The sequence below is a fragment of the Taudactylus pleione genome, unplaced genomic scaffold (genome assembly GCF_031769625.1).
Source record: "Taudactylus pleione unplaced genomic scaffold, aTauple2 ptg001984l, whole genome shotgun sequence".
In the NCBI taxonomy this organism is placed as follows: domain Eukaryota; kingdom Metazoa; phylum Chordata; class Amphibia; order Anura; family Myobatrachidae; genus Taudactylus; species Taudactylus pleione.
Window position 1 is genome coordinate 431113 of NW_028286380.1, and position 22282 is coordinate 453394.

Consider the following 22282-nt stretch of genomic DNA (forward strand, 5'->3'; position numbering starts at 1 on the left):
ACATGGTCACACACATACACACTAGAGGTCACATCACTCCCTGCCCCAGTGCTTACACTCTATATTCCCCATCACATGGTCACACACATACACACTAGGGGTCACATCACTCCCTGCCCCAGTGCTTACACTCTATATTCCCCATCACATGGTCACACACACTAGGGGTCACATCACTCCCTGCCCCAGTGCTTACACTCTATATTCCCCATCACATGGTCACACACATACACACTAGGGGTCACATCACTCCCTGCCCCAGTGCTTACACTCTATATTCCCCATCACATGGTCACACACACTAGGGGTCACATCACTCCCTGCCCTAGTGCTTACACTCTATATTGCCCATCACATGGTCACACATACACACTAGGGTTAATTTGTGTTGGGAGCCAATTAACCTTCCAGTATGTTTTTGGAGTGTGGGAGGAAACCGGAGTACCCGGAGGAAACCCACGCAAGCACAGGGAGAATATATACAAACTCCACACAGTTAGGGCCATAGTGGGAATCAAACTCATGACCTCAGTCCTGTGAGGCAGTAACTCCAACCTTTAAGGAACCAGTGCAGAGACTTTGGGCAGAGCTGACTGGTGCAGATGGCGTGAGTGTTTAGGCCTAGAATAGCTGGGCAGTACGGCTCTGGTAAATCGACCCCTGCTTTATAAATAGCTCTGCTTAAATGTTCTATTTGAAACTTGATGGCCCCGTGCTGGAGACGCCTTGGTTGCCCTTTACTACACATACCATGGAGGACCCCTTCAGCTTCTGGGATTATAACACAAATAAACCCGATTTTCCTATAGACTGAGATTCTTTTCCTTGGGAGCGTTTACAGCCCAGCCTCTGCTCAGGGTCCCTTACTGAGAGGATGGGTCACACAGCTTTTCGGAATTCAGCGCCAAATGTAGATCGCACCTGCCGTATTCTGTCCTGTGCTAGTGATAGAGCTCGCTAGCGGCACAGAGAGGTGTCAGCAGGTGGAGTAACCTACAGTGCGGATCCATAGACGGCGCATGGCTGAGAGCCCTCTGTCACTATACTGTCGGCTGTTCTGCAGTTTGTGCAAAGTGAAGACTGCAGCTAGTTACACGCTCTGCATATTGATGCTCGCTGCGTAGAGCTTCCAGTATTCTCCAAATACCCAATAAAAGAGCAATTATTGGCTGGTCCAATGGATAGTAATGTTATCTTACCCACAGATCGTCATACTGTGCACCCGCCTCCTGACACGCTGTACATGTAGGACACGCAGAATGTACAAATGGCGCCCGTAACACCTAATTCCCCCACTTGACCCTAATGCTGCAGGTTTAACCGTCTATCAAATCCTACTTTGTGTCGGAGGAGATTCAGGAAGGAAACAGACGTGATGTAATTACTAACTGCTAGTGCCGCCTCTCCCTCCTTAATATACGCGCACCAACCTGATCACGCGTGTGTAGTTACCGAGGACGGGGCTGCATGTGACAGGGGCAGTGACATGATGGGAGGAGGGGAATGGAGGCAGCAGGAAGCTACAGTTATATAGTGGGAGGAGCAGGGTCCCCAGCAGCACAGAGTATATCAGGAGATGAGTGATGTGTTAGTGAGGACAGGGGCAGTGACATGATGTGAGGAGGAGAATGGAGGCAGCAGGAAGCCACAGACTGAGAGTTATATAGTGGGAGGAGCATGGTCCCCAGCAGCACAGAGTATATCAGGAGATGAGGGATGTGTCAGTGAGGACAGGGCTGCATGTGACAGGGACAGTGACATGATGTGAGGAGGGGAATGGAGGCAGCAGGAAGTCAGACTGAGAGTTATATTATATAGTGGGAGGAGCAGTGACCCCCAGCAGCACAGAGTATATCAGGAGATGAGGGATGTGTTAGTGAGGACAGGGCTGCATGTGACAGGGGCAGTGACATGATGTGAGGAGGGGAATGGAGGCAGCAGGAAGCTACAGTTATATAGTGGGAGGAGCATGGTCCCCAGCAGCACAGAGTATATCAGGAGATGAGTGATGTATGGCTCCTGTCACACTGGCACTTGGATCTCCCTCGCACAAGGCTTATATATCAGTCTTGCTATAAGCACATTACATCTCATGGAAGCAACCATGAAATTTAAGTGTTTGCAAATGTCTTCCTGGGATTCTTCAGGTGTGTAATGACCGGTTCCTCTCGTTTAGTGACATGTGACTGACAGCTGTGACGCCGAGGGGAAGGTGTGTGAGGGGGGGGGGGGACGGTGGGAGGAAGGGGGGTGTGTGTCTGTGTGTGTGTCTGTGTGTGTGTGTAAGGTGGGGGGGTCTGTAACCTTACAACCGCTGACTGCATATAGTGGACATTTGGGACATTACACTAAGCATGCATTAATCTTTCCCTGCTATAAGCTGCATGGTTGGGATTTTGTAACTTTCCACGGTGTGTACTCTATCTGCTTCCCTTTGTAGTTAGCACTTCATGTACACAACTAGGAAGGATATACACCACCAGTCTCTGGTTTTGGTACAGGTACGTCTTCGGCTTTATATCTAATCTCCCAGCTCTGTGTGGAGGAGAGCGCTCCGTATAAAGCTCTGCGACCTGAGCAAACGTTGCTGTACATGATTCTGCTTTGAGTTCTATTTCCATCCATCGCTCGGTGTCAGGAGTAACCGCGTACAGCGAGCGGCTCCCTCTCCCCGTCCCTCTGTCTCTGAGGAAACGACATGAAATGTCTGAGCTGCATTGTGAGGATAATGCCGTACCAGCCCGGCCTACCTGTGCCCGGCCGTTCTAGCTTCTTTGGCTGTCTGATGTACGACATTATACTGGTGCTGCTGTCTGTCCTGCGCTGTGATTGCGGAGCTCCTGCTGTCTGTCCTTGTGCTGCGCTGTGATTGCAGAGCACCCTGTTCTGTAATCTGGTGCTGCTGTCTGTCCTTGCGCTGATTGCGGAGCTCCTGCTGTCTGTCCTTGTGCTGCGCTGTGATTGCAGAGCTCCCTGTTCTGTAATCTGGTGCTGCTGTCTGTCCTTGCGCTGCGCTGTGATTGCAGAGCTCCCTGTTCTGTAATCTGGTGCTGCTGTCTGTCCTGCGCTGTGCTGTGATTGCAGAGCGCCCTGTTCTGTAATCTGGTGCTGCTGTCTGTCCTTGCGCTGTGATTGCGGAGCTCTTGCTGTCTCTCCTTGCGCTGCGCTGTGATTGCAGAGCTCCCTGTTCTGTAATCTGGTGCTGCTGTCTGTCCTTGCGCTGTGATTGCGGAGCTCTTGCTGTCTGTCCTTGCGCTGCGCTGTGATTGCAGAGCTCCCTGTTCTGTAATCTGGTGCTGCTGTCTGTCCTTGCGCTGCGCTGTGATTGCAGAGCTCCCTGTTCTGTAATCTGGTGCTGCTGTCTGTCCTTGCGCTGTGATTGCGGAGCTCCTGCTGTCTGTCCTTGCGCTGCGCTGTGATTGCAGAGCTCCCTGTTCTGTAATCTGGTGCTGCTGCTGTCTGTCCTTGCGCTGTGATTGCAGAGCTCCTGCTGTCCTGCGCTGCGCTGTGATTGCAGAGCTCCCTGTTCTGTAATCTGGTGCTGCTGTCTGTCCTTGCGCTGCGCTGTGATTGCAGAGCTCCCTGTTCTGTAATCTGGTGCTGCTGTCTGTCCTTGCGCTGATTGCGGAGCTCCTGCTGTCTGTCCTTGCGCTGCGCTGTGATTGCAGAGCTCCCTGTTCTGTAATCTGGTGCTGCTGTCTGTCCTTGCGCTGTGATTGCGGAGCTCCTGCTGTCTGTCCTTGCGCTGCGCTGTGATTGCAGAGCTCCCTGTTCTGTAATCTGGTGCTGCTGTCTGTCCTTGCGCTGTGATTGCGGAGCTCCTGCTGTCTGTCCTTGCGCTGCGCAGTGATTGCAGAGCTCCCTGTTCTGTAATCTGGTGCTGCTGTCTGTCCTGCGCTGTGCTGTGATTGCAGAGCACCCTGTTCTGTAATCTAGTGCTGCTGTCTGTCCTTGCGCTGTGATTTCGGAGCTCCTGCTGTCTGTCCTTGCGCTGCGCTGTGATTGCAGAGCTCCATTTTGGATAAAGAAAGCGCCTGTAAACGGTCGGATTACACGTCTGTGTCACTGACCGCCGCAGCCTTCTGTAACGTCACCACTGACCAATCCTTCGTCTTTCTATACTGAAACTGGCCTAACTGGGAGCTAACCCTCTGCATTCAGCGGATCATTGGTCCCCTCTGCCGGTTATCCCTGAGGTCCCGTCTGTGTGTGCGGGAGAGCGTTCAGGGACGGAAGTCTGATGTCCATATGTCTCTCCACATTGTGCGCAGATTCTGCAGCCGCCTGATACCTGATCCTCCCCTATGTACCTGCTCTGCGCCCCCTGGCATCACTACTCCTATCACATGGCATGGCGCCGGCCGCGTCCGCTTACTCCATAGCAAGAATGACCCTTTTCTGTCACCGTTCCCTGGGTACCGTGGCTCCTTGGCTCTGCCATACAGACTGTATGTAACAATGCAGTACATGAGATACACTTTCATTTGGAATTAAGGTCATTAATTGCACATAAACATTGACAGGAATATGTCGCCTGGCTGTAAGATGGCGCCTCCCGCTGACGGGGAACGCGCTGTCACACATGAGAATACATTGGCAGAAGTGACTTGACCTTAATTTCTGACGATGCCAGTGAAGGAAATGAAAGGCAATTGTCTGCTGCCATCTCAGCCTAGGAACCATTACTGTGGGGTCTGTAAGATGCGATGCTCTGTCTGTCAGTGTCTCTCATTGCACAAAGCCTCTTGTGTCTCCGTGTTTCCTGGATAGCGGCCAGTGACTTTGTCTGTATTCTTCAGAGACCTGAGTTGATGACTAATTGCAGTCTGTCCTGTTCCTCCATAGGATCACCGTAATGAGGATACGCCGTGTCCGGTAAGACGTGGAGCTGCCTCTCTGCATACTGTCGCCTGCTGCCATGGGGAGAACGTCAGAAACGAGCGTCCGTTCGGCTGCCCCGCTCTGGGCGAGGACTTATGCGCTGCTGCTTTTCGCCACCTCTGCTTGGTCGGTTTGGTCGGTTGATCCGGTGGAAGTTGGCGGAGCCTGGGACAATCAGCTAGAAGCCTCCATGCACTCATTCTTCCCTGAGGTTAGAGAGGCGGTGGCACCGATGGGCGGAGTCCCAGACTCCTCTGCTGTGGTTGGCCGAGTGTTCCGGATAACTATCCCCGCACATCTCCTCCCCTCTGACGGAGAATCCATCCAGGTAAGCGTCCCTTTGCTTCCGTCCTGATTGGGGGGGGGGGGGGTCACTGCTTTCGTCTCGCCCAAATATTGTATTTTATCCTTTTTATTTGTGTTTTTCCTCCCAGCTCACTGTGTGCCAGCCCATGTACTAACTTCTAATAACTTACAGGAAGTACACAGAAGGGAAATCATTACAGGAGGGGCATTAGGTACCATCAGCACCATTTCCTGTTTTCTATGCAGAACTCCCTCAAATTCCACCAGAGCATCAGCCGTAATGACCTCTGCCGGGGATGTATACCCACAGCGCAGGAGTGTGCTTATCCCTAGATTTGCCTTGGATAAGCTCCTTCTGATAGTTATAGCTAAATGAGAAAAACTGCTCACGTACTGCGATATCGGTACATACATACACGCACACGTGTGCACACACGCACCACCCCTTACAGCACTATTTACATTTCTCAGGTCATTGTTAGACATGCTGGTAAATATAGGACATGGCTGCTACTGGCCAGGTCCCTATATTGGCGGCTGAGGTGTTAAGGCCCCCATACACGGGGCGATTTGTATCCGATCCGATGGCGCATACAATTTCCCTTAAACTCTACCCTTAACGTTCTGTTCGATTTGTGTTTAAAAAAAAGGTACGATTGGACAAAGGACCATACGATCCGATGTATCGTAAGTGATTGCAAATCGTTTACGATACATCGTATGTAGCAAATACACACACGATGCATCTGCTGGAATGTCAATAGTCTGTCACAAAATGGAGGAGTGTCCAGGGACATCGTACTTCAGCAAAAGTACATACGATGTTTGTCATCATACACGATAGGTCGCAATCTTTCTGCAAACCTCTTGATCTACGATGCCGATACACGTCGCCGGGGATGCGCATCGGCATCATAATAGTGTATGAAAACTGCCATATCGTGCGAATAATCTCCCCGTGTATGGGGGCCTTCACTCCTACTGGTTGCTGGGATCCTGCACCAGACAGGTCTGCTCAGACGCTATTATTCTGCGGGTGGCGCTGCCCCTGTATGATGCCCTTAATCATACTGTCACTTCCCTCCACCTCCCGTCTGCACCTTCTCCAGCCTGCCATGTACTTGTGCTGTGTGTATGTACGGCTGGTTGTACCCATTGCCCGGCATTGCAGAAGGTGTAATATATGATGATGCCCAGAGCGATGGGGCACAGTGCCCTGACATGCCATGTACTTGTGCTGTGTATGTATGGCTGGTTGTACCCATTGCCCGGCATTGCAGAAGGTGTAATATGTAATAATGCCCAGAGCGATGGGGCACAGTGCCCTGACATGCCATGTACTTGTGCTGTGTGTATGTATGGCTGGTTGTACCCATTGCCCGGCATTGCAGAAGGTGTAATATATGATGATGCCCAGAGCGATGGGGCACAGTGCCCTGACATGCCATGTACTTGTGCTGTGTGTATGTACGGCTTGTTGTACCCATTGCCCGGCATTGCAGAAAGTGTAATATATGATGATGCCCAGAGCGATGGGACACAGTGCCCTGACATGCCATGTACTTGTGCTGTGTGCATGTACGGCTGGTTGTACCCGTTGCCCGGCATTGCAGAAAGTGTAATATATGATGATGCCCAGAGCGATGGGACACAGTGCCCTGACATGCCATGTACTTGTGCTGTGTGCATGTACGGCTGGTTGTACCCGTTGCCCGGCATTGCAGAAAGTGTAATATATGATGATGCCCAGAGCGATGGGGCACAGTGCCCTGACATGCCATGTACTTGTGCTGTGTGTATGTACGGCTTGTTGTACCCATTGCCCGGCATTGCAGAAAGTGTAATATATGATGATGCCCAGAGCGATGGGGCACATAGAGATTTCTTTTTCTGGGCCTGGGAGGTGACCCCTATGGTTGGTTGATGTGCAGCTGTTACCCTGACTGTTCCCCCAAATTTGACACCAATACATTAATAGCAGCGTCTGGGTCACTATGGAGTGACTTCAATCCAACGCTATGTGCTGCCAGGCATTGTGGCGAGCCGCACTGTGCACCTCAGCAATACCCGGTGGTGCCAACATTGCAATGTGGTGTTGCCGGTGGGTGCGATGTGCCGTTTAGGGTCGGTGCAGCGCATGGAATTCCCGTGTATAGTGTCCTTAGGAATCCACTTTTATAAGAATGATCCCTTACCAGCGCAGGTTCAGCGTAGTACGCAATGTTCTTATGGAGCGCTTCCGTGGCACGCCGTGGTACACGAGCTGGTATGTGCTTGTGTGTGGGGGATGCTCCCAAATGTGGCTCTTGTGTCCTGACTGTGTGTAATTCAGTCAGTGCTTTATCTCCTGTACACATAAAGGGCTTTTCCCTGTGTGTTTCTGTCTGTCACAGCTGGTGAGGAATAGCTGGCGAGACCCAGATGGGTGCAGGGAGGCTGAGGGGGTGCAGCTGTTACCAGGCCATAAACCCCCAGCAATCTCCCTCATTACTGCTATTGTAAATGGATCAGAGTGTTGGAATGTGACGGATTTCACAAAGAAGTTGTTGGAAGCCAATCACGTCCTCTCTATCCCCATCGCCCACCTTTATTGGTGCCCTTGTCTCAGAGGTCATTTAACCCCTTCCGGGATGCAGGGAACCGGTTGCATTGTTTGGCATTGTGCAGTGTGTGGCATTTTGTGGCACTGTGCAGTTTGTGGCATTGTTTGTGGCACTGTGCAGTGTGTGGCATTGTTTGTGGCAGTGTGTGGCACTGTACAGTGTGTGGCATTGTTTGTGGCACTGTGCAGTGTGTGGCATTGTTTGTGGCACTGTGCAGTGTGTGGCATTGTTTGTGGCAGTGTGTGGCACTGTGCAGTGTGTGGCATTGTTTGTGGCACTGTGCAGTGTGTGGCATTGTTTGTGGCACTGTGCAGTGTGTGGCATTGTGGCATTGTTTGTGGCACTGTGCAGTTTGTGGCATTGTTTGTGGCAGTGTGTGGCACTGTGCAGTTTGTGGCATTGTTTGTGGCAGTGTGTGGCACTGTGCAGTGTGTGGCATTGTTTGTGGCACTGTGCAGTGTGTGGCACTGTTTGTGGCATTGTTTGTGGCATTGTTTGTGGCACTGTGCAGTGTGTGGCATTGTTTGTGGCACTGTGCAGTGTGTGGCATTGTTTGTGGCACTGTGCAGTGTGTGGCATTGTTTGTGGCACTGTGCAGTGTGTGGCATTGTTTGTGGCACTGTGCAGTGTGTGGCACTGTGCAGTGTGTGGCATTGTTTGTGGCACTGTGCAGTGTGTGGCATTGTTTGTGGCACTGTGCAGTGTGTGGCATTGTTTGTGGCACTGTGCAGTGTGTGGCATTGTTTGTGGCACTGTGCAGTTTGTGGCACTGTGCAGTGTGTGGCATTGTTTGTGGCACTGTGCAGTGTGTGGCATTGTTTGTGGCACTGTGCAGTGTGTGGCATTGTTTGTGGCACTGTGCAGTGTGTGGCATTGTTTGTGGCACTGTGCAGTGTGTGGCATTGTTTGTGGCACTGTGCAGTGTGTGGCATTGTTTGTGGCACTGTGCAGTGTGTGGCATTGTTTGTGGCACTGTGCAGTGTGTGGCATTGTTTGTGGCACTGTGCAGTGTGTGGCATTGTTTGTGGCACTGTGCAGTGTGTGGCATTGTTTGTGGCACTGTGCAGTGTGTGGCATTGTTTGTGGCACTGTGCAGTGTGTGGCATTGTTTGTGGCACTGTGCAGTGTGTGGCATTGTTTGTGGCACTGTGCAGTGTGTGGCATTGTTTGTGGCACTGTGCAGTGTGTGGCACTGTGCAGTGTGTGGCATTGTTTGTGGCACTGTGCAGTGTGTGGCATTGTTTGTGGCACTGTGCAGTGTGTGGCATTGTTTGTGGCACTGTGCAGTGTGTGGCATTGTTTGTGGCACTGTGCAGTGTGTGGCATTGTTTGTGGCACTGTGCAGTGTGTGGCATTGTTTGTGGCACTGTGCAGTGTGTGGCATTGTTTGTGGCACTGTGCAGTGTGTGGCATTGTTTGTGGCACTGTGCAGTGTGTGGCATTGTTTGTGGCACTGTGCAGTGTGTGGCACTGTGCAGTGTGTGGCATTGTTTGTGGCACTGTGCAGTGTGTGGCATTGTTTGTGGCACTGTGCAGTGTGTGGCATTGTTTGTGGCACTGTGCAGTGTGTGGCATTGTTTGTGGCACTGTGCAGTGTGTGGCATTGTTTGTGGCACTGTGCAGTGTGTGGCATTGTTTGTGGCACTGTGCAGTGTGTGGCATTGTTTGTGGCACTGTGCAGTGTGTGGCATTGTTTGTGGCACTGTGCAGTGTGTGGCACTGTGCAGTGTGTGGCATTGTTTGTGGCACTGTGCAGTGTGTGGCATTGTTTGTGGCACTGTGCAGTGTGTGGCATTGTTTGTGGCACTGTGCAGTGTGTGGCATTGTTTGTGGCAGTGTGCAGTTTGTGGCACTGTGCAGTGTGTGGCATTGTTTGTGGCACTGTGCAGTGTGTGGCATTGTTTGTGGCACTGTGCAGTGTGTGGCATTGTTTGTGGCACTGTGCAGTGTGTGGCATTGTTTGTGGCACTGTGCAGTGTGTGGCATTGTTTGTGGCACTGTGCAGTGTGTGGCATTGTTTGTGGCACTGTGCAGTGTGTGGCATTGTTTGTGGCACTGTGCAGTGTGTGGCATTGTTTGTGGCACTGTGCAGTGTGTGGCATTGTTTGTGGCACTGTGCAGTGTGTGGCATTGTTTGTGGCACTGTGCAGTGTGTGGCATTGTTTGTGGCACTGTGCAGTGTGTGGCATTGTTTGTGGCACTGTGCAGTGTGTGGCATTGTTTGTGGCACTGTGCAGTGTGTGGCACTGTGCAGTGTGTGGCATTGTTTGTGGCACTGTGCAGTGTGTGGCATTGTTTGTGGCACTGTGCAGTGTGTGGCATTGTTTGTGGCACTGTGCAGTGTGTGGCATTGTTTGTGGCACTGTGCAGTGTGTGGCATTGTTTGTGGCACTGTGCAGTGTGTGGCATTGTTTGTGGCACTGTGCAGTGTGTGGCATTGTTTGTGGCACTGTGCAGTGTGTGGCATTGTTTGTGGCACTGTGCAGTGTGTGGCATTGTTTGTGGCACTGTGCAGTGTGTGGCATTGTTTGTGGCACTGTGCAGTGTGTGGCATTGTTTGTGGCACTGTGCAGTGTGTGGCATTGTTTGTGGCACTGTGCAGTGTGTGGCATTGTTTGTGGCACTGTGCAGTGTGTGGCATTGTTTGTGGCACTGTGCAGTGTGTGGCATTGTTTGTGGCACTGTGCAGTGTGTGGCATTGTTTGTGGCACTGTGCAGTGTGTGGCATTGTTTGTGGCACTGTGCAGTGTGTGGCATTGTTTGTGGCACTGTGCAGTGTGTGGCATTGTTTGTGGCACTGTGCAGTGTGTGGCATTGTTTGTGGCACTGTGCAGTGTGGCATTGTTTGTGGCACTGTGCAGTGTGTGGCATTGTTTGTGGCACTGTGCAGTGTGTGGTATTGTTTGTGGCACTGTGCAGTGTGTGGCATTGTTTGTGGCAGTGTGCAGTGTGTGGCATTGTTTGTGGCAGTGTGCAGTGTGTGGCATTGTTTGTGGCAGTGTGCAGTGTGTGGCATTGTTTGTGGCAGTGTGCAGTGTGTGGTATTGTTTGTGGCACTGTGCAGTGTGTGGTATTGTTTGTGGCACTGTGCAGTGTGTGGCATTGTTTGTGGCACTGTGCAGTGTGTGGCATTGTTTGTGGCACTGTGCAGTGTGTGGCATTGTTTGTGGCACTGTGCAGTGTGTGGCATTGTTTGTGGCACTGTGCAGTGTGTGGCATTGTTTGTGGCACTGTGCAGTGTGTGGCACTGTGCAGTGTGTGGCATTGTTTGTGGCACTGTGCAGTGTGTGGCATTGTTTGTGGCACTGTGCAGTGTGTGGCATTGTTTGTGGCACTGTGCAGTGTGTGGCATTGTTTGTGGCACTGTGCAGTGTGTGGCATTGTTTGTGGCACTGTGCAGTGTGTGGCATTGTTTGTGGCACTGTGCAGTGTGTGGCATTGTTTGTGGCACTGTGCAGTGTGTGGCATTGTTTGTGGCACTGTGCAGTGTGTGGCATTGTTTGTGGCACTGTGCAGTGTGTGGCATTGTTTGTGGCACTGTGCAGTGTGTGGCATTGTTTGTGGCACTGTGCAGTGTGTGGCATTGTTTGTGGCACTGTGCAGTGTGTGGCATTGTTTGTGGCACTGTGCAGTGTGTGGCATTGTTTGTGGCACTGTGCAGTGTGTGGCATTGTTTGTGGCACTGTGCAGTGTGTGGCATTGTTTGTGGCACTGTGCAGTGTGTGGCATTGTTTGTGGCACTGTGCAGTGTGTGGCATTGTTTGTGGCACTGTGCAGTGTGTGGCATTGTTTGTGGCACTGTGCAGTGTGTGGCATTGTTTGTGGCACTGTGCAGTGTGTGGCATTGTTTGTGGCACTGTGCAGTGTGTGGCATTGTTTGTGGCACTGTGCAGTGTGTGGCATTGTTTGTGGCAGTGTGCAGTGTGTGGCATTGTTTGTGGCAGTGTGCAGTGTGTGGCATTGTTTGTGGCACTGTGCAGTGTGTGGCATTGTTTGTGGCACTGTGCAGTGTGTGGCATTGTTTGTGGCAGTGTGCAGTGTGTGGCATTGTTTGTGGCAGTGTGCAGTGTGTGGCATTGTTTGTGGCAGTGTGCAGTGTGTGGCATTGTTTGTGGCAGTGTGCAGTGTGTGGCATTGTTTGTGGCACTGTGCAGTGTGTGGCATTGTTTGTGGCACTGTGCAGTGTGTGGCAGTGTGCAGTGTGTGGCATTGTTTGTGGCAGTGTGCAGTGTGTGGCATTGTTTGTGGCAGTGTGCAGTGTGTGGCATTGTTTGTGGCAGTGTGCAGTGTGTGGCATTGTTTGTGGCAGTGTGCAGTGTGTGGCATTGTTTGTGGCAGTGTGCAGTGTGTGGCATTGTTTGTGGCAGTGTGCAGTGTGTGGCATTGTTTGTGGCACTGTGCAGTGTGTGGCATTGTTTGTGGCACTGTGCAGTGTGTGGCATTGTTTGTGGCACTGTGCAGTGTGTGGCATTGTTTGTGGCACTGTGCAGTGTGTGGCATTGTTTGTGGCACTGTGCAGTGTGTGGCATTGTTTGTGGCACTGTGCAGTGTGTGGCATTGTTTGTGGCACTGTGCAGTGTGTGGCATTGTTTGTGGCACTGTGCAGTGTGTGGCATTGTGGCACTGTGTGGCAGTGTGTGGCATTGTTTGTGGCACTGTGTGGCAGTGTGTGGCATTGTTTGTGGCACTGTGTGGCACTGTGCAGTGTGTGGCATTGTTTGTGGCACTGTGCAGTGTGTGGCATTGTTTGTGGCACTGTGCAGTGTGTGGCATTGTTTGTGGCACTGTGCAGTGTGTGGTATTGTTTGTGGCACTGTGCAGTGTGTGGCATTGTTTGTGGCACTGTGCAGTGTGTGGCATTGTTTGTGGCACTGTGCAGTGTGTGGCATTGTTTGTGGCACTGTGCAGTGTGTGGCATTGTTTGTGGCAGTGTGCAGTGTGTGGCATTGTTTGTGGCACTGTGCAGTGTGTGGCATTGTTTGTGGCACTGTGCAGTGTGTGGCATTGTTTGTGGCACTGTGCAGTGTGTGGCATTGTTTGTGGCACTGTGCAGTGTGTGGCATTGTTTGTGGCATTGTTTGTGGCACTGTGCAGTGTGTGGCATTGTTTGTGGCACTGTGCAGTGTGTGGCATTGTTTGTGGCACTGTGCAGTGTGTGGCATTGTTTGTGGCACTGTGCAGTGTGTGGCATTGTTTGTGGCACTGTGCAGTGTGTGGCATTGTTTGTGGCACTGTGCAGTGTGTGGCATTGTTTGTGGCACTGTGCAGTGTGTGGCATTGTTTGTGGCACTGTGCAGTGTGTGGCATTGTTTGTGGCACTGTGCAGTGTGTGGCATTGTTTGTGGCACTGTGCAGTGTGTGGCATTGTTTGTGGCAGTGTGCAGTGTGTGGCATTGTTTGTGGCAGTGTGCAGTGTGTGGCATTGTTTGTGGCACTGTGCAGTGTGTGGCATTGTTTGTGGCAGTGTGCAGTGTGTGGCATTGTTTGTGGCAGTGTGCAGTGTGTGGCATTGTTTGTGGCACTGTGCAGTGTGTGGCATTGTTTGTGGCACTGTGCAGTGTGTGGCATTGTTTGTGGCACTGTGCAGTGTGTGGCATTGTTTGTGGCACTGTGCAGTGTGTGGCATTGTTTGTGGCACTGTGCAGTGTGTGGCATTGTTTGTGGCACTGTGCAGTGTGTGGCACTGTGCAGTGTGTGGCATTGTTTGTGGCACTGTGCAGTGTGTGGCATTGTTTGTGGCACTGTGCAGTGTGTGGCATTGTTTGTGGCACTGTGCAGTGTGTGGCATTGTTTGTGGCACTGTGCAGTGTGTGGCATTGTTTGTGGCACTGTGCAGTGTGTGGCATTGTTTGTGGCACTGTGCAGTGTGTGGCATTGTTTGTGGCACTGTGCAGTGTGTGGCATTGTTTGTGGCACTGTGCAGTGTGTGGCATTGTTTGTGGCACTGTGCAGTGTGTGGCATTGTTTGTGGCACTGTGCAGTGTGTGGCATTGTTTGTGGCACTGTGCAGTGTGTGGCATTGTTTGTGGCACTGTGCAGTGTGTGGCATTGTTTGTGGCACTGTGCAGTGTGTGGCATTGTTTGTGGCAGTGTGTGGCACTGTGCAGTGTGTGGCATTGTTTGTGGCACTGTGCAGTGTGTGGCATTGTTTGTGGCACTGTGCAGTGTGTGGCATTGTTTGTGGCACTGTGCAGTATGTGGCATTGTTTGTGGCACTGTGCAGTGTGTGGCATTGTTTGTGGCACTGTGCAGTGTGTGGCATTGTTTGTGGCACTGTGCAGTGTGTGGCATTGTTTGTGGCACTGTGCAGTGTGTGGCATTGTTTGTGGCACTGTGCAGTGTGTGGCATTGTTTGTGGCACTGTGCAGTGTGTGGCATTGTTTGTGGCACTGTGCAGTGTGTGGCATTGTTTGTGGCACTGTGCAGTGTGTGGCATTGTTTGTGGCACTGTGCAGTGTGTGGCATTGTTTGTGGCACGATCAAACTGGTGTCAGAATTATTATTATTAACAGTTTCCTATATAGCGCAGCATATTCCGTTGCGCTTTACAATTGGAAACATTTATAGAACAGAACAGGGTAATAACAGACAGACATAGAGGTCAGAGGGCCCTGCTCGCAAGCTTACACTCTATAGAATGATAAATGTCATTTGTAACCAGGCCGTCCCCGCCCTATTGCCGGGCTCCTGGTTCTGGTTATTACATGATTTAAGGGCCATTTACACATTGCAAACTGATGTACAAGCAGTGACAGGGTGATTCAATTGTTTAATTGCACCGTATCGCCCGTCTGAATTGCTCTGTCAGCCGCCCGGCGCTATCAGCCGCGAGCAAAAAGAAGTGAATCTGCCCCTAACAGAGAAATCTCAGCGGCACATGACAATGTATTGTACGTCACTTCTCGGAAAATCTCTCTAAGTGACGCTGTCTATTTACACACTTGGGTCAGCTCAGGCCACGGCTAATGTACTGCCGGTATACCCTCCATGTCCAGCTCTCTGTATCGCACATTGGGTGACTGCCAATATACCATCCATGTCCAGCTCTCTCTATCGCGCATTGGCTGACTGCCGGTATACCCTCCATGTCCAGCTCTCTGTATCGCGCATTGGCTGACTGCCGGTATACCCTCCATGTCCAGCTCTCTGTATCGCGCATTGGCTGACTGCCGGTATAACCTCCATGTCCAGCTCTCTGTATCGCGCATTGACTGACTGCCGGTATACCCTCCATGTCCTGCTCTCTGTATCGCGCATTGACTGACTGCCGGTATGCCCTCCATGTCCAGCTCTCTGTATCGCGCATTGACTGACTGCCGGTATACCCTCCATGTCCAGCTCTCTGTATCGCGCAATGGCTGACTGCCGGTATACCCTCCATGTCCAGCTCTCTGTATCGCGCAATGGCTGACTGCCGGTATACAGTCCATGTCCAGCTCTCTGTATCGCGCATCGGGATAGTGCAGTCTGTTCCCAGAAAACTTCCCCTCCATGCAGCATAACATGGAGTCACTCAGCGGTTTACTGAGTGTTCTCATATAATTGGAGGATCCGGGGCACGGGAGCAAGCTCGTCCTTCCCAGGAACGCATTGATTCCTCTTGTTTTGGCGCAGTCGGGTATGTGCAATAAGGCAAACTAGGAACGCAACCTTTTCCCCCAGTCATATGGGACATGTTCTCCTAGAAATGAGCCCTTTGCTTCTATTGTGTCACAGGGTGTACGTCCGCCTCACGCATGGATCTGGGGTGCTATCTGTGCCCTTTTCAGATTTTAGCTATAGATTTATTTTCTACAAGGAGGGACCCGGCCACAGCTATTAATGTCACCCCCCATTGCAATGTCACAGCGGAGAAGAGGCTTGCAGCATTGTGCCTCATGAAAGAGTTAATCCAGAGCGTTACTGGTGGGAAGAGAGTGGTTTCACTCCGAGGTCACCTTGTTAGGGATGAATGGCTGCTTGATATTCTATACTTGAAAACAAAGGCGGCCGGCATGAAAGGCTCGCTCCCAGCTCAGGAGGAGGGATTGTTTGTCTGGCACTTTGCGGTTATCCCTGCCCAGGACTTCTGACGCTTGGGTTCAAACTTCAAAGCACTTCTGTGACCCTTCTACCAGGCAGTCATGGGTTAATTTATTTTGAATTTCAGTCATTGTTTTTATTGTAGCAGCCGCTCTGCGATCACCTACAGGCGGCTGCCTCTCAGATTCCATCGCTCTGCGATCACCTACAGGCGGCTGCCTCTCAGATTCCATCGCTCTGCCATCACCTACAGGCGGCTGCCTCTCAGATGCCATCGCTCTGCCATCACTTACAGGCGGCTGCCTCTCAGATGCCATCGCTCTGCGATCACCTACAGGCGGCTGCCTCAGATGCCATCGCTCTGCCATCACCTACAGGCGGCTGCCTCTCAGATTCCATCGCTCTGCCATCACCTACAGGCGGCTGCCTCAGATGCCATCGCTCTGCCATCACCTACAGGCGGCTGCCTCTCAGATTCCATCGCTCTGCGATCACCACCTACAGGCGGCTGCCTCTCAGATTCCATCGCTCTGCCATCACCACCTACAGGCGGCTGCCTCTCAGATTCCATCGCTCTGCGATCACTACCTACAGGCGGCTGCCTCTCAGATTCCATCGCTCTGCGATCACCACCTACAGGCGGCTGCCTCTCAGATTCCATCGCTCTGCCATCACCTACAGGCGGCTGCCTCTCAGATTCCATCGCTCTGCCATCACCTACAGGCGGCTGCCTCTCAGATTCCATCACTCTGCCATCACCTACAGGCGGCTGCCTCTCAGATTCCGTCGCTGAGCCTCGTTGAGATGTATCTATAGTGCTAAGTGGTGAAGTTCACGCTAATTAACTCGTAACTTTCCCGTTTATTTACACCATTGCTTCCTATTCAGGAGTCTGAATCCATGATGCCAGTTTATACACGTTGGCACCATGAAAACTCTTTGAATGCATTTCCATACATAGTTAGGTGATTGCTGCGGTAACGCCCCTCTCACAGCGGTGCCGGAGGACGAGGCACTGATCGTGGGTCCGGAAAGTCTGTCGTCAGAGCGCGGCGTTTGCAGCAGAGCAAGGTCACTCGGCTGCTGCAAATATTCCGCCTCGGAGCTGTGCAGACTCCTGGGAAGCGGAGGATTTTCCTTTTCCAAACATGGTCTCGCTGAAGAGGCGCAGCACAGTTTGGGAAGTGGGTAATGTGAATAAATACAGAGCTGGGAAGGCGAGAAGTCTGGAGAGGAGCCAGAGGGAGGCTATTTATATTCCCGAGCTGCAGCCTCGCCTCTAATATAATCCCTTTATCAGCCAGAGGCTGCTACTACAAGCACCTTTTCTTTTCTTGGTAAAGTCGGGAAAGATAAAATGTCACCCACAATAAACCGGTTTCAGTTGTAGCAAAGACGTGAGAGGGTCAGAGGTCAGCGCAGTGTAAGGGGAGCCGAGGAGAAATCCCATCTTCTCAGTCGTACAGTAAGTGAAGATGGAGGGGGAAAGGTCAGCGCTGCGTGTACACTAAATATACTCCCCCTCACTCACGCTGCTGCCGACGTGTACACTAAATATCCCCCCCCTCGCTCGCGCTGCCGGCATGTACACTAAATATACTCCCCCTGCCGGCGTGTCAGGTTTTCGTGCGGCAGTAGCTAGTTTGGGAAGTATACAGCCCTGTGTTGGGGTACCGGGGAGCGGGCCTTTGGGTCAGTATGACTCTACACAGATACTCCCACTCTGATCGCTACCGTTTCCTGTCCGCTTGTCTAACGGTCTCCTTTACATGGCTGGATATTAAACCTGAGTGTCAGGGTATATACACTGATCACATGTTCTCATCTGGTCTTTGTCGTCCTGTGTCCTGGCTCTGTGAAATTAATCTTTTCCATTTATACCGTGCAGCGCTGAGACACGTTGGCGGTATGTAGCGTTGGCTAATAACTCCTGTCATAGAGCGGACACGCCATATTGCTCTGCCACGCACCGCATCTTCCCCTATTCCCCTGAAGAGGTGCGAGGCTGGGAGAGGCTCAGTGCTCGCCCCATTATTCCCAGCATCGCTCTTTGTTTATGATATTCTCATCACATGGAGGAACTGATCAGGAGTCTGAGGATATAGATGATATTGGCAATTCAGCCCAATCCCATAGATCCTTGCCGCCAGGGGAAAGGATATTGTGCTGTCGTTCCCCTCCAGGGCGCGGTGGGCACTTTGATCTGCCGCTTACTAACAGCCGTCTGTTGCTTTTCCACATTGCCCCGTACTTGTTTCCACAGTCGGGAACAGACCTGCTATAATAGCCTCCAATTACTGCGCTCAATATTCCTAACGATGTCTCAGCTTTATGGTTTTCAGATTGGTTTGTGGGTAACCGGAGTCTGGTTCCTCATCAGTCCTCGGCTCTTATAGGCTGAACGTTACAGGGGTCTGGTTCCTCCTCAGTCCTTGGCTCTTATAGGGTGAACATTACAGGAGTCTGGTTCCTCCTCAGTCCTTGGCTCTTATAGGGTGAACATTACAGGAGTCTGGTTCCTCCTCAGTCCTTGGCTCTTATAGGGTGAACATTACAGGAGTCTGGTTCCTCCTCTGCTCTTATAGGGTGAACGTTACAGGAGTCTGGTTCCTCCTCAGTCCTTGGCTCTTATAGGGTGAACGTTACAGGAGTCTGGTTCCTCCTCAGGCCTCGGCTCTTATAGGGAGAACGTTACAGGAGTCTGGTTCCTCCTCAGTCCTTGGCTCTTATAGGGTGAACATTACAGGAGTCTGGTTCCTCCTCTGCTCTTATAGGGTGAACGTTACAGGAGTCTGGCTCCTCCTCAGGCCTCGGCTCTTTTATAGGGTGAACGTTACAGGAGTCTGGTTCCTCCTCAGGCCTCGGCTCTTATAGGGAGAACGTTACAGGAGTCTGGTTCCTCCTCAGGCCTCGGCTCTTATAGGGAGAACGTTACAGGAGTCTGGTTCCTCCTCAGGCCTCGGCTCTTTTATAGGGTGAACGTTACAGGAGTCTGGTTCCTCCTCTGCTCTTATAGGGTGAACGTTACAGGAGTCTGGTTCATCCTCAGGCCTCGGCTCTTATAGGGTGAATGTTACAGGAGTCTGGTTCCTCCTCAGGCCTCGGCTCTTATAGGGAGAACGTTACAGGAGTCTGGTTCCTCCTCAGGCCTCGGCTCTTTTATAGGGTGAACGTTACAGGAGTCTGGTTCCTCCTCTGCTCTTATAGGGTGAACGTTACAGGAGTCTGGTTCATCCTCAGGCCTCGGCTCTTATAGGGTGAATGTTACAGGAGTCTGGTTCCTCCTCAGGCCTCGGCTCTTATAGGGAGAACGTTACAGGAGTCTGGTTCCTCCTCAGGCCTCGGCTCTTTTATAGGGTGAACGTTACAGGAGTCTGGTTCCTCCTCTGCTCTTATAGGGTGAACGTTACAGGAGTCTGGCTCCTCCTCAGGCCTCGGCTCTTTTATAGGGTGAACGTTACAGGAGTCTGGTTCATCCTCAGGCCTCGGCTCTTTTATAGGGTGAATGTTACAGGAGTCTGGTTCCTCCTCAGGCCTCGGCTCTTATAGGGAGAACGTTACAGGAGTCTGGTTCCTCCTCAGGCCTCGGCTCTTATAGGGAGAACGTTACAGGAGTCTGGTTCCTCCTCAGTCCTTGGCTCTTATAGGGTGAACATTACAGGAGTCTGGTTCCTCCTCTGCTCTTATAGGGTGAACGTTACAGGAGTCTGGCTCCTCCTCAGGCCTCGGCTCTTTTATAGGGTGAACGTTACAGGAGTCTGGTTCCTCCTCAGGCCTCGGCTTTTATAGGGTGAACATTACAGGAGTCTGGTTCCTCCTCTGCTCTTATAGGGTGAACGTTACAGGAGTCTGGGTCCTCCTCAGTCCTCGGCTCTTATAGGGTGAACGTTACAGGAGTCTGGTTCCTCCTCAGGCCTCGGCTCTTATAGGGTGAATGTTACAGGAGTCTGGTTCCTCCTCAGGCCTCGGCTCTTATAGGGAGAACGTTACAGGAGTCTGGTTCCTCCTCAGGCCTCGGCTCTTTTATAGGGTGAACGTTACAGGAGTCTGGTTCCTCCTCTGCTCTTATAGGGTGAACGTTACAGGAGTCTGGTTCATCCTCAGGCCTCGGCTCTTATAGGGTGAATGTTACAGGAGTCTGGTTCCTCCTCAGGCCTCGGCTCTTATAGGGAGAACGTTACAGGAGTCTGGTTCCTCCTCAGGCCTCGGCTCTTTTATAGGGTGAACGTTACAGGAGTCTGGTTCCTCCTCTGCTCTTATAGGGTGAACGTTACAGGAGTCTGGCTCCTCCTCAGGCCTCGGCTCTTTTATAGGGTGAACGTTACAGGAGTCTGGTTCATCCTCAGGCCTCGGCTCTTTTATAGGGTGAATGTTACAGGAGTCTGGTTCCTCCTCAGGCCTCGGCTCTTATAGGGAGAACGTTACAGGAGTCTGGTTCCTCCTCAGGCCTCGGCTCTTATAGGGAGAACGTTACAGGAGTCTGGTTCCTCCTCAGTCCTTGGCTCTTATAGGGTGAACATTACAGGAGTCTGGTTCCTCCTCTGCTCTTATAGGGTGAACGTTACAGGAGTCTGGCTCCTCCTCAGGCCTCGGCTCTTTTATAGGGTGAACGTTACAGGAGTCTGGTTCCTCCTCAGGCCTCGGCTTTTATAGGGTGAACATTACAGGAGTCTGGTTCCTCCTCTGCTCTTATAGGGTGAACGTTACAGGAGTCTGGGTCCTCCTCAGTCCTCGGCTCTTATAGGGTGAACGTTACAGGAGTCTGGTTCCTCCTCAGGCCTCGGCTCTTATAGGGAGAACGTTACAGGAGTCTGGTTCCTCCTCGGCTCTTACAGGGTGAACGTTACAGGAGTCTGGCTCCTCCTCAGGCCTCGGCTCTTTTATAGGGTGAACGTTACAGGAGTCTGGCTCCTCCTCAGGCCTCGGCTCTTTTATAGGGTGAACGTTACAGGAGTCTGGTTCCTCCTCAGGCCTCGGCTTTTATAGGGTGAACATTACAGGAGTCTGGTTCCTCCTCTGCTCTTATAGGGTGAACGTTACAGGAGTCTGGGTCCTCCTCAGTCCTCGGCTCTTATAGGGTGAACGTTACAGGAGTCTGGTTCCTCCTCAGGCCTCGGCTCTTATAGGGAGAACGTTACAGGAGTCTGGTTCCTCCTCGGCTCTTACAGGGTGAACGTTACAGGAGTCTGGCTCCTCCTCAGGCCTCGGCTCTTTTATAGGGTGAACGTTACAGGAGTCTGGTTCATCCTCAGGCCTCGGCTCTTTTATAGGGTGAATGTTACAGGAGTCTGGTTCCTCCTCAGGCCTCGGCTCTTATAGGGAGAACGTTACAGGAGTCTGGTTCCTCCTCAGGCCTCGGCTCTTATAGGGAGAACGTTACAGGAGTCTGGTTCCTCCTCAGGCCTCGGCTCTTATAGGGAGAACGTTACAGGAGTCTGGTTCCTCCTCAGGCCTCGGCTCTTATAGGGAGAACGTTACAGGAGTCTGGTTCCTCCTCAGGCCTCGGCTCTTATAGGGAGAACGTTACAGGAGTCTGGTTCCTCCTCAGGCCTCGGCTCTTATAGGGAGAACGTTACAGGAGTCTGGTTCCTCCTCAGGCCTCGGCTCTTATAGGGAGAACGTTACAGGAGTCTGGTTCCTCCTCAGGCCTCGGCTCTTATAGGGAGAACGTTACAGGAGTCTGGTTCCTCCTCAGGCCTCGGCTCTTATAGGGAGAACGTTACAGGAGTCTGGTTCCTCCTCAGGCCTCGGCTCTTATAGGGAGAACGTTACAGGAGTCTGGTTCCTCCTCAGGCCTCGGCTCTTATAGGGAGAACGTTACAGGAGTCTGGTTCCTCCTCAGGCCTCGGCTCTTATAGGGAGAACGTTACAGGAGTCTGGTTCCTCCTCAGGCCTCGGCTCTTTTATAGGGTGAACGTTACAGGAGTTTGATGTTAGTGCTGGGCCTTTCCCTCTCTTCCAGCTGTAACTGAAGCCAGCAGCTTATTATAGCTCCCCAGTCATACTTTCCACACGCTGCAGTTATGTGACATCTGTGTTATCTCAGTAACTGGGGAGCCGCCATCAGGCTGTATACATTGTACGTCTTACACGCAACCTTCCCAAAACTCTCACTGAACGGTTTCCATAACTGAGAAATGGTACAAACACTGGCAGTAGTGTCAGTCACACAAGCCCTGTCCGTCAGGTCCCACGTTGTCCCCGTATCCTACAAGCTGGCTGTGTGGAACAGTCTGCTGGGATATATATATAATATATATAATATTTTACACTGACCGGATGCAGGGCAGCGTTTCATATTTGCCAAGGGATTCGTGTGATATTTCATCTACGGTCTAATATAACCGACCACAGGTCAAAGTTCCCAATGTAGCCGAACCGTAAATATGAGATTGAATATGTAATGTATGCTGAGCATTCCAGTTATATCCTGTTGTAAAACTGTAGCCATAATTAGAAAGTCTTTAATG

The 22282-nt window shown here is 51.7% G+C and overlaps 1 protein-coding gene across 2 annotated transcripts in view; it reads left to right on the plus strand.

Annotated features, from left to right (window-relative positions):
- DAG1 (dystroglycan 1) overlaps nucleotides 1-22282 on the plus strand; it is a 176688-nt gene that overhangs the window by 149017 nt on the left and 5389 nt on the right. For both annotated transcript variants that reach the window (XM_088465370.1, XM_088465369.1), the window contains exon 2: nucleotides 4846-5209. In XM_088465370.1, the coding sequence (XP_088321496.1) occupies nucleotides 4919-5209 (291 nt within the window). In that variant the 5' untranslated portion in view covers nucleotides 4846-4918. The remainder of the gene's footprint in view (nucleotides 1-4845; nucleotides 5210-22282) is intronic.